The 12,099-nt window shown below is 46.7% G+C and overlaps 1 protein-coding gene across 1 annotated transcript in view; it reads left to right on the forward strand.

Annotated features, from left to right (window-relative positions):
- LOC116371697 (DNA-directed RNA polymerase I subunit RPA49-like) overlaps positions 1-12,099 on the forward strand; it is a 32,295-nt gene that overhangs the window by 5,455 nt on the left and 14,741 nt on the right. Inside the window, 7 exon segments of the mRNA XM_031820594.1 lie at positions 63-166; positions 728-804; positions 2,340-2,425; positions 5,141-5,199; positions 5,430-5,574; positions 7,745-7,809; positions 7,811-7,856. Coding sequence (XP_031676454.1) covers positions 63-166; positions 728-804; positions 2,340-2,425; positions 5,141-5,199; positions 5,430-5,574; positions 7,745-7,809; positions 7,811-7,856 — 582 coding nt within the window.

Raw genomic sequence — 12,099 nt, forward strand, 5'->3', positions numbered from 1 at the left:
CAGCATCCTCGCACACATATGCATTCATGTCGATCCTCAATCCCCCTCTTTCTCCTCAACAGTTCAGTTCTCTAACGGCACCCTGAGGAACACACAGCAGCTGGACTTCAGCTTCTATAAGAACGTGGACGAGACCAACCCTAGAAAGAAGAACCGACGCATGCTGGTGAGATCACTACGCCTGGTGTAGGGTGACGTTGCCTCTAGAACGCTGATCTTAGATCAGTTTTAGATCTGTACCCAGGAGCAAAACACAGTTGATAAATATGATAAATAAAATTATAAATATTGAGTTTATAAATATTAGACATTTTTGGTAAAACAACATTCCTTCTTCTCTCTGACACGGTCTCCTTCCTGTGTTTTTAAGGCTACTTCTCTCTGACACGGTCTCCTTCCTGTGTTTTTAAGGCTACTTCCTGTGTTTTTAAGGCTACTTCTCTCTGACACGGTCTTCTTTCTGTGTTTTTAAGGCTACTTCTCTCTGACACGGTCTCCTTCCTGTGTGTTTTTAAGGCTACTTCTCTCTGACACGGTCTTCTTCCTGTGTGTTTTTAAGGCTACTTCTCTCTGACACGGTCTTCTTCCTGTGTGTTTTTAAGGCTACTTCTCTCTGACACGGTCTTCTTCCTGTGTGTTTTTAAGGCTACTTCTCTCTGACACGGTCTTCTTCCTGTGTGTTTTTAAGGCTACTTGTCTCTGACACGGTCTCCTTTCTGTGTTTTAGGTTGCAGAATCAGACAGACTCTCCTATGTTGGTAATAACTTTGGAACAGGATCCTTAAAATGCAACAACCTTTGCAAGTAAGTTTTTATTTCAGTGTTATGTCTCTCAGCTGTTTACCAAAACAGTGGCAGGGTGCCCATGTTGTTATTATGTCTCTCAGCTGTTTACCAAAACAGTGGCAGGGTGGCCATGTTGTTATGTCTCTCAGCTGTTTACCAAAACAGTGGCAGGGTGTCTGTTGTTATTATGTCTCTCAGCTGTTTACCAAAACAGTGGCAGGGTGTCCATGTTGTTATTATGTCTCTCAGCTGTTTACCAAAACAGTGGCAGGGTGACCCATGTTGTTATGTCTTTCAGCTGTTTACCAAAACAGTGGCAGGGTGACCATGTTGTTGTTATGTCTCTCAGCTGTTTACCAAAACAGTGGCAGGGTGGCAGTGTTGTTATGTCTCTCAGCTGTTTACCAAAACAGTGGCAGGGTGACAGTGTTATGTCTCTCAGCTGTTTACCAAAACAGTGGCAGGGTGCCCATGTTGTTATTATGTCTCTCAGCTGTTTACCAAAACAGTGGCAGGGTGGCCATGTTGTTATGTCTCTCAGCTGTTTACCAAAACAGTGGCAGGGTGCCCATGTTGTTATTATGTCTCTCAGCTGTTTACCAAAACAGTGGCAGGGTGGCCATGTTGTTATGTCTCTCAGCTGTTTACCAAAACAGTGGCAGGGTGCCAGTGTTGTTATTATGTCTCTCAGCTGTTTACCAAAACAGTGGCAGTGTGGCCATGTTGTTATGTCTCTCAGCTGTTTACCAAAACAGTGGCAGGGTGGCCATGTTGTTATGTCTCAGGTATTATGTCGGGGTGCTGAACAAGGAGACCATGTTGTTATGTCTCAGGTATTATGTCGGGGTGCTGAACAAGGAGACCATGTTGTTATGTCTCAGGTATTATGTCGGGGTGCTGAACAAGGAGACCATGTTGTTATGTCTCAGGTATTATGTCGGGGTGCTGAACAAGGAGACCATGTTGTTATGTCTCAGGTATTATGTCGGGGTGCTGAACAAGGAGACCATGTTGTTATGTCTCAGGTATTATGTCGGGGTGCTGAACAAGGAGACCATGTTGTTATGTCTCAGGTATTATGTCGGGGTGCTGAACAAGGAGACCATGTTGTTATGTCTCAGGTATTATGTCGGGGTGCTGAACAAGGAGACCATGTTGTTATGTCTCAGGTATTATGTCGGGGTGCTGAACAAGGAGACCATGTTGTTATGTCTCAGGTATTATGTCGGGGTGCTGAACAAGGAGACCATGTTGTTATGTCTCAGGTATTATGTCGGGGTGCTGAACAAGGAGACCATGTTGTTATGTCTCAGGTATTATGTCGGGGTGCTGAACAAGGAGACCATGTTGTTATGTCTCAGGTATTATGTCGGGGTGCTGAACAAGGAGACCATGTTGTTATGTCTCAGGTATTATGTCGGGGTGCTGAACAAGGAGACCATGTTGTTATGTCTCAGGTATTATGTCGGGGTGCTGAACAAGGAGACCATGTTGTTATGTCTCAGGTATTATGTCGGGGTGCTGAACAAGGAGACCATGTTGTTATGTCTCAGGTATTATGTCGGGGTGCTGAACAAGGAGACCATGAGGATGGAGGTACACAACGCTCAACTGTTCAACATGCAGCCCGTCATCCCAGGTACGTCATCCCCTATCGGATGAAACCCTTCAATGTGACAGTCATCCCCTATCAGATAAAACCCTTCACTGTGACAGTCATCCCAGGTACGTCATCCCCTATCGGATGAAACCCTTCAATGTGACAGTCATCCCAGGTACGTCATCCCCTATCGGATGAAACCCTTCAATGTGACAGTCATCCCAGGTATGTCATCCCCTATCAGATAAAACCCTTCAGTGTGACAGTCATCCCCTATCAGATAAAACCCTTCAGTGTGACAGTCATCCCCTATCAGATAAAACCCTTCAGTGTGACAGTCATCCCCTATCGGATGAAACCCTTCAATGTGACAGTCATCCCAGGTACGTCATCCCCTATCAGATAAAACCCTTCAGTGTGACAGTCATCCCCTATCGGATAAAACCCTTCAGTGTGACAGTACTGGAGTTGGGCTGTTGGGGGGGGGGACTGGAGTTGGGCAACACTGACCTATACCAATCAAATCTCAGATCTCCACAAGTACATAGAGGTTGATGTGTGATTGGGTCATCAACTTCTTCTCTTTTAAAAAAACTGTCTGGATGATTGACTGTACAAAATCAAATCAAATGTGTATTTGTCACTTTCGCCCCCAATACAACCTGGTGTCGGTCGACCTTACCGTGAAATGCTGACTGACAAGCCCTTAACCAACAGAACAGTTACGCGCTGCGATCGTGTTGAACTGGAGCGTCGTCTCTCTGACTAACATGTTGTCTGTTTCCCAGGGGAGTCGTCTCTCTACCTGACTAACATGTTGTCTGTTTCCCAGGGGAGTCGTCTCTCTACCTGACTAACATGTTGTCTGTTTCCCAGGGGAGTCGTCTCTCTACCTGACTAACATGTTGTCTGTTTCCCAGGGGAGTCGTCTCTCTACCTGACTAACATGTTGTCTGTTTCCCAGGGGAGTCGTCTCTCTACCTGACTAACATGTTGTCTGTTTCCCAGGGGAGTCGTCTCTCTACCTGACTAACATGTTGTCTGTTTCCCAGGGGAGTCGTCTCTCTACCTGACTAACATGTTGTCTGTTTCCCAGGGGAGTCGTCTCTCTACCTGACTAACATGTTGTCTGTTTCCCAGGGGAGTCGTCTCTCTACCTGACTAACATGTTGTCTGTTTCCCAGGGGAGTCGTCTCTCTACCTGACTAACATGTTGTCTGTTTCCCGGGGGAGTCGTCTCTCTACCTGCCTAACATGTTGTCTGTTTCCCAGGGGAGTCGTCTCTCTGACTAACATGTTGTCTGTTTCCCAGGGGAGTCGTCTCTCTACCTGACTAACATGTTGTCTGTTTCCCAGGGGAGTCGTCTCTCTACCTGACTAACATGTTGTCTGTTTCCCAGGGGAGTCGTCTCTCTACCTGACTAACATGTTGTCTGTTTCCCAGGGGAGTCGTCTCTCTACCTGACTAACATGTTGTCTGTTTCCCAGGGGAGTCGTCTCTCTACCTGACTAACATGTTGTCTGTTTCCCAGGGGAGTCGTCTCTCTAACTGACTAACATGTTGTCTGTTTCCCAGGGGAGTCGTCTCTCTACCTGACTAACATGTTGTCTGTTTCCCAGGGGAGTCGTCTCTCTACCTGACTAACATGTTGTCTGTTTCCCAGGGAGTCGTCTCTCTACCTGACTAACATGTTGTCTGTTTCCCAGGGGAGTCGTCTCTCTACCTGACTAACATGTTGTCTGTTTCCCAGGGAGTCGTCTCTCTACCTGACTAACATGTTGTCTGTTTCCCAGGGGAGTCGTCTCTCTACCTGACTAACATGTTGTCTGTTTCCCAGGGGAGTCGTCTCTCTACCTGACTAACATGTTGTCTGTTTCCCAGGGGAGTCGTCTCTCTACCTGACTAACATGTTGTCTGTTTCCCAGGGGAGTCGTCTCTCTACCTGACTAACATGTTGTCTGTTTCCCAGGGGAGTCGTCTCTCTACCTGACTAACATGTTGTCTGTTTCCCAGGGGAGTCGTCTCTCTACCTGACTAACATGTTGTCTGTTTCCCAGGGGAGTCGTCTCTCTACCTGACTAACATGTTGTCTGTTTCCCAGGGGAGTCGTCTCTCTAACTGACTAACATGTTGTCTGTTTCCCAGGGGAGTCGTCTCTCTACCTGACTAACATGTTGTCTGTTTCCCAGGGGAGTCGTCTCTCTACCTGACTAACATGTTGTCTGTTTCCCAGGGGAGTCGTCTCTCTACCTGACTAACATGTTGTCTGTTTCCCAGGGGAGTCGTCTCTCTACCTGACTAACATGTTGTCTGTTTCCCAGGGGAGTCGTCTCTCTACCTGACTAACATGTTGTCTGTTTCCCAGGGGAGTCGTCTCTCTACCTGACTAACATGTTGTCTGTTTCCCAGGGGAGTCGTCTCTCTACCTGACTAACATGTTGTCTGTTTCCCAGGGGAGTCGTCTCTCTACCTGACTAACATGTTGTCTGTTTCCCAGGGGAGTCGTCTCTCTGACTAACATGTTGTCTGTTTCCCAGGGGAGTCGTCTCTCTACCTGACTAACATGTTGTCTGTTTCCCAGGGGAGTCGTCTCTCTACCTGACTAACATGTTGTCTGTTTCCCGGGGGAGTCGTCTCTCTACCTGCCTAACATGTTGTCTGTTTCCCGGGGGAGTCGTCTCTCTGACTAACATGTTGTCTGTTTCCCAGGGGAGTCGTCTCTCTACCTTACTAACATGTTGTCTGTTTCCCAGGGGAGTCGTCTACAGAGAATGATGCGTCCCAGAACACAGATCTAACATACAGGGAAAAGGTACCTACGTTCATTTCTGTTAAAAATAGAACCCGGAACGTTCTAGAGTTCCGTCAGCCTTGAACATCTCCCCTCCCCTTAGTCTCTAGTTCCAGGGATTAGAGTTTCCCCCAATACTTCCTGTCAGGTTTAAGTGTTGTTCTACTAAATCCACTGCGGGCTACATTATAATCTGCATTTGATCACATCAATCATCAGAATGAATACCTAACCCCCCCCCCCCCCTACAGGTGGACTCTCTGATCGAGGCGTTTGGTACCAACAAGCAGAAGAGAGCTCTGACCTCCAGGAGACTGAACCAGGTGGGCAGTGAGACCCTGCAGAGCGCTGTAGCAAAGGCTGCCCACTCCATCATAGACCAGAAGGGCCTGGAAGGTAACACCTGTATACCTACCTCCACACACCTACAGTACATTTGGGAAGTATTCAGACCCCTTATCTTTCTCCACATTTTGTTAAGTTTACAGCCTTTTTTTATCCTCAAATCGACACACAATACCCCTTAATGACATCACAATACCCCTTAATGACATCACAATACCCCTTAATGACATCACAATACCCCTTAATGACATCACAATACCCCTTAATGACATCACAATACCCCATAATGACATCACAATACCCCATAATGACATCACAATACCCCTTAATGACATCACAATACCCCATAATGACAAAGCGAAAATGGGTTTAGAAATGTTTGCATATTTATAAAAATAAACCGAAATAAGTATTGAGACTCTGAATTGAGTTCAGGTGCCTCCTGTTTCCATTGATCATCCTTGAGATGTTTCTACAACATGGAGTCCACCTGTGGTAAATTCAATTGATTGGGAAGGATTTGGAAAGGCACACACCCGTCTATGTAAGGTCCAACAGTTGACAGAGCAAAAACCAAGCCATGTGGTCTGAAGGAATTGTCCGTAGAGCTCCGAGACAGCATTGTGTCGAGGCACAGGTCTGGGGAAGGGTACCAAAAACATGTCTGCATCATTGAAGGTCCCCAAGAACACAGTGGCCTCCATCATTCTTAAATGGAAGAAGTTTGGAACCACCAACACCCTTCCTAGAGCTGGACGCCCGGCCACACTGATCAATCTGGGGAGAAGAACCCAATGGTCACTCTGACAGAGTTCCTCTGTGGAGATGGGAGAACCTTCCGGAAGGACAACCATCTCTGCAGCACTCCACCAATCAGGCCTTTATGGTAGAGTGGGCAGGCGGAAGCCACTCCTCAGTAAAAGGCACACGACAGCCCACTTGGAGTTTGCCAAAAGGCACCTAAAGACTCTCAGACCATGAGAAACAAGATTCTCTGGTCTGATGAAACCAAGATTGAACTGTTTGGCCTGAATGCCAAGCGTCAAGTCTGGAGGAAACCTGGCTCCATCCCTACGGTGAAGCATGGTGGTGGCATCATCAGGATGTGGGGATGTTTTTCAGCGGACTGGGAGACTAGTCAGGATCAAGGACAAAGATGAACGGAGTAAAGTATAGATCCTTGATTGAAAACCTGCTACTTGGTATTATGGGGTATTGTGATGTCATTATGGGGTTATTGTGATGTCATTATGGGGTATTGTGATGTCATTATGGGGTTACTGTGATGTCATTATGGGGTTACTGTGATGTCATTATGGGGTTACTGTGATGTCATTATGGGGTTACTGTGATGTCATTATGGGGTTATTGTGATGTCATTATGGGGTTATTGTGATGTCATTATGGGGTACTGTGATGTCATTATGGGGTTATTGTGATGTCATTATGGGTTACTGTGATGTCATTATGGGGTACTGTGATGTCATTATGGGGTTACTGTGATGTCATTATGGGGTACTGTGATGTCATTATGGGGTACTGTGATGTCATTATGGGGTTACTGTGATGTCATTATGGGGTACTGTGATGTCATTATGGGGTTACTGTGATGTCATTATGGGGTTACTGTGATGTCAATATGGGGTTACTGTGATGTCATTATGGGGTACTGTGATGTCATTATGGGGTACTGTGATGTCATTATGGGGTACTGTGATGTCATTATGGTGAGAGGGGAAAAAAACAATTGAATCCATTGTAGAATAAGGCTGTAATGTAACAAAATGTGGAATAAGTCAAGGGGTCTGAATACTTTCTGAAGGACACAGTCAGACCAGAAGACGTACACACACACCTGTACAGTAACACACACACACACACACACACACCTGTACAGTAACACACACACACACACACACCTGTACAGTAACACACACACCTGTACAGTAACACACACACCTGTACAGTAACACACACACACACACCTGTACAGTAACACACACACACACACACACCTGTACAGTAACACACACACACACACACCTGTACAGTAACACACACACACACACACACACACAGTAACACACACACACACCTGTACAGTAGCACACACACCTGTACAGTAGCACACACACCTGTACAGTAGCACACACACACCTGTACAGTAACACACACACCTGTACAGTAGCACACAGCTGTAACACAGTGAATGTTTCTCCAGCCCTTCAGCAGGAGGTTGTTCAGGCAGAGTCCCAGTCTGAAGTGTCTCATTACCTTCCTCCCTGCTACCCCCGACGCCGACACACCTCAACACGTCTACCTGTTTGACGACAGTATCCTTCACCTGGACTGTGTGTGTGTGACTCCAGGTTAAACTGTGTGTGTGTGTGTGACTACAGGTTAAACTGTGTGTGTGTGTGTGTGTGACTCCAGGTTAAACTGTGTGTGTGTGTGTGTGTGTGACTCCAGGTTAAACTGTGTGTGTGTGTGTGTGTGTGTGACTCCAGGTTCAACTGTGTGTGTGTGTGTGTGTGACTCCAGGTTAAACTGTGTGTGTGTGTGTGACTCCAGGTTAAACTGTGTGTGTGTGTGTGACTCCAGGTTAAACTGTGTGTGTGTGTGTGTGTGTGTGTGTGTGACTCCAGGTTAAACTGTGTGTGTGTGTGTGTGGTGTGACTCCAGCTTAAACTGTGTGTGTGTGACTCCAGCTTAAACTGTGTGTGTGTGTGTGTGTGTGACTCCAGCTTAAACTGTGTTGTGTGTGTGTGACTCCAGCTTAAACTTTGTGTGTGTGTGTGTGACTCCAGCTTAAACTGTTGTGGTGTGTGTGTGGACTCCAGGTTAAACTGTGTGTGGGTGTGTGTGTGTGTGTGTGACTCCAGGTTAAACTGTGTGTGTGTGTGTGACTCCAGGTTCAAACTGTGTGGTGTGTGTGTGACTCCAGGTTCCACTGTGTGTGTGTGTGACTCCAGGTTAACTGTGTGTGTGTGTCGTGACTCCAGGTTAAACTGGTGTGTGTGACTCAGGTTAAATGTGTGTGTGTGTGTGGACTCCAGGTTAAACTGTGTGGTGTGTGTGGTGTGACTCAAGGTTAAACTGTGTGTGTGTGTGTTTGTGACTTCCAGGTTATAACTGTGTGTGTGTTGTGTGTGACGCCAGGTTAAACTGTGTGTGTAGTGTGTGTGACTCCAGGTTAAACTGTGTGTGTGTGTTTGTGACTTCCAGGTTAAACTGTGGGTGTGTGTGTACTTCAGGTTAAACTGTGTGTGTGTGTGTGTGTGACTCCAGGTTAAACTGTGTGTGTGTGTGTGTGTGTGACTCCAGGTTAAACTGTGTGTGTGTGTGTGTGACTCCAGGTTAAACTGTGTGTGTGTGTGGTGTGACTCCAGGTTAACTGTGTGTGTGTGTGTGTGACTCCAGGTTAAACTGTGTGTGTGTGTGTGTGTGACTCCAGGTTAAACTGTGTGTGTGTGTGACTCCAGGTTAAACTGTGTGTGTGTGTGTGTGTGTGTGACTCCAGGTTAAACTGTGTGTGTGTGACTCCAGGTTAAACTGTGTGTGTGTGTGTGTGACTCCAGGTTAAACTGTGTGTGTGTGTGTGTGAGACCAGGTTAATGTGTGTGTGAGACCAGGTTAGTGTGTGTGTGAGACCAGGTCAGTGTGTGCGTGTGTGTGTGTGTGTGTGACCAGGTTAGTGTGTGTGTGTGTGTGTGTGTGTGTGTGAGACCAGGTTAGTGTGTGTGTGTGTGTGTGTGTGTGAGACCAGGTTAGTGTGTGTGTGAGACCAGGTTAGTGTGTGTGTGTGTGAGACCAGGTTAGTGTGTGCGTGTGTGTGAGACCAGGTTAGTGTGTGCGTGTGTGTGAGACCAGGTAATGTGTGTGTGTGTGTGTGTGTGTGACCAGGTTAATGTGTGTGTGTTGTGTGACCAGGTTAATGTGTGTGTGTGTGTGTGTGTGTGTGTGACCAGGTTAATGTGTGTGTGAGACCAGGTTAATGTGTGTGTGTGCTGACCAGGTTAATGTGTGTGTGTGTGTGTGTGTGTGTGACCAGGTTAATGTGTGTGTGTGTGTGTGTGTGACCAGGTTAATGTGTGTGTGTGTGTGGTGTGACCAGGTTAATGTGTGTGTGTGTGTGTGTGTGACCAGGTTAATGTGTGTGGTGTGTGTGTGACCAGGTTAATGTGTGTGTGTGACCAGGTTAATGTGTGTGTGTAAGTGTGTGTGACCAGGTTAATGTGTGTGTGTGTGACCAGGTTAATGTGTGTGTGTGTGTGACCAGGTTAATGTGTGTGTGTGTGTGTGTGTGACCAGGTTAATGTGTGTGTGTGTGTGACCAGGTTAATTGTGTGTGTGTGTAACCAGGTTAATGTGGTGTGTGTGTGACCAGGTTAACGGTGTGTGTGTGTGACCAGGTTAATGTGTGTGTGTGTGACCAGGTTAATGTGTGTGTGTGTGACCAGGTTAATGTGTGTGTGTGTGACCAGGTTAATGTGTGTGTGTGTGACCAGGTTAATGTGTGTGTGTGTGTGTGACCAGGTTAATGTGTGTGTGTGTGTGTGTGTGTGTGACCAGGTTAATGTGTTGTGTGTGTGTGTGTGTGTGACCAGGTTAATGTTGTGTGTTGTGTGGTGTGTGTGTGTGTGACCAGGTTAATGTGTGTGTGTGTGTGTGTGTGTGTGACAGGTTAATGTGTGTGTGTGGTGTGTGTGACCAGGTTATGTGTGTGTGTGTGTGTGACCAGGTTAATGTGTGTGTGTGTGTGTGTGACCAGGTTTAAATGTGTGTGTTGTGTGTGTGACCAGGTTAATGTGTGTGTGTGTGACCAGGTTAATGTGTGTGTGTGTGTGTGTGTGTGACCAGGTTAATGTGTGTGTGTGTGACCAGGTTAATGTGTGTGTGTGTGACCATGTTAATGTGTGTGTGTGTGACCAGGTTAATGTGTGTGACCAGGTTAATGTGTGTGTGTGTGTGTGTGTGACCAGGTTAGTGTGTGTGTGTGACCAGGTTAGTGTGTGTGTGTGTGTGACCAGGTTAATGTGTGTGTGTGTGTGTGTGTGTGTGACCAGGTTAATGTGTGTGTGTGTGTGACCAGGTTAATGTGTGAGACCAGGTTAATGTGTATGTGTGTGTGTGTGTGTGTGTGTGTGAGACCAGGTTAATGTGTGTGTGTGTGTGAGACCAGGTTTAATGTGTGTGGTGTGTGTGTGTGTGTGTGGTGAGACCAGGTAATGTGTGTGTGTGAGACAGGTTGTAAATGTGTGTGTGTGTGTGTGTGTGTGACCGAGGTTAATAGTGGGTGTGTAGGACCAGGTTAATGTGTGGTGTGTGCTGTGAGACCGAGGTTAAAGGGTGTGTGTGTGTGTGGTGTGGAGGACCAGGTTAATGTGGTGTGTGTGTGTTGGAGACCAGGTAAATGTTGGTGTGTGTGACCAGGTTAATGTAGGTGTGTGTGTGTGTGTATGTTGTGTGTGTGTGAAACCACGGTTAATGTGTGTGTGTGTGTAGACCAGGTTAAAATGTGTGTGTGTGTGTGACCAGGTTAATGGTGTGTGTGTGTGTGACCAGGTAATGGGGGTAGGTGTGACAGGTTATGTGTGTGTGTGAGACCAGGTTAATGGGTGTGTGTGAGACCAGGTTAATGTTGTGTGTGTAGACCAGGTTAATGTGTGTGTGGGTGGTGACCAGGTTATATGTTGTGTGTGTGTGACCAGGTTAATTGTGGTGTGTTGACCAGGTTATGTGGTGTGTGTGGTGACCAGTTAATGTGGTGTGGTGTTGACGCAGGGTTATGTTGGTGTGTGTGACCAGGCTAATGTGTGGTGTTGGTGACCAGGTTAATGTGTGTGTGTGTGACCAGGGTTAATGTGTGTGTGTGTGACCAGGTTAATGTGGTGTGTGTGTGACCAGGTTAATGTGGTGTGTTGTGACCAGGTTTATGTGTGTGTGTGTGACCCAGGTTAATGTGTGTGTGTGTGACCAGGTTAATGTGTGTGTGTGTGACCGGTTAATGTGTGTGTGTGTGACCAGGTTAATGTGTGTGTGTGTGACCAGGTTAATGTGTGTGTGTGTGACCAGGTTAATGTGTGTGTGTGTGACCAGGTTAATGTGTGTGTGTGTGTGTGTGTGTGTGTGTGACCAGGTTAATGTGTGTGTGACGAGGTTAATGTGTGTGTGTGTGTGTGTGTGTGTGTGGTGTGTGTGACCAGGTTAATGTGTGTGTGTGTGTGTGTGTGTGACCAGGTTAATGTGTGTGTGTGTGTGTGTGTGTGTGACCAGGTTAATGTGTGTGTGTGTGTGTGTGTGTGTGTGACCAGGTTAATGTGTGTGTGTGTGTGTGTGACCAGGTTAATGTGTGTGTGTGTGTGTGTGTGTGTGACCAGGTTAATGTGTGTGTGTGTGTGTGTGACCAGGTTAATGTGTGTGTGTGTGTGTGTGTGTGTGTGTGTGTGTGACCAGGTTAATGTGTGTGTGTGTGTGTGTGACCAGGTTAATGTGTGTGTGTGTGTGTGTGTGACCAGGTTAATGTGTGTGTGTGTGACCAGGTTAATGTGTGTGTGTGTGTGACCAGGTTAATGT

This window comes from Oncorhynchus kisutch, unplaced genomic scaffold, assembly GCF_002021735.2.
Source record: "Oncorhynchus kisutch isolate 150728-3 unplaced genomic scaffold, Okis_V2 scaffold3549, whole genome shotgun sequence".
NCBI classification, from domain to species: domain Eukaryota; kingdom Metazoa; phylum Chordata; class Actinopteri; order Salmoniformes; family Salmonidae; genus Oncorhynchus; species Oncorhynchus kisutch.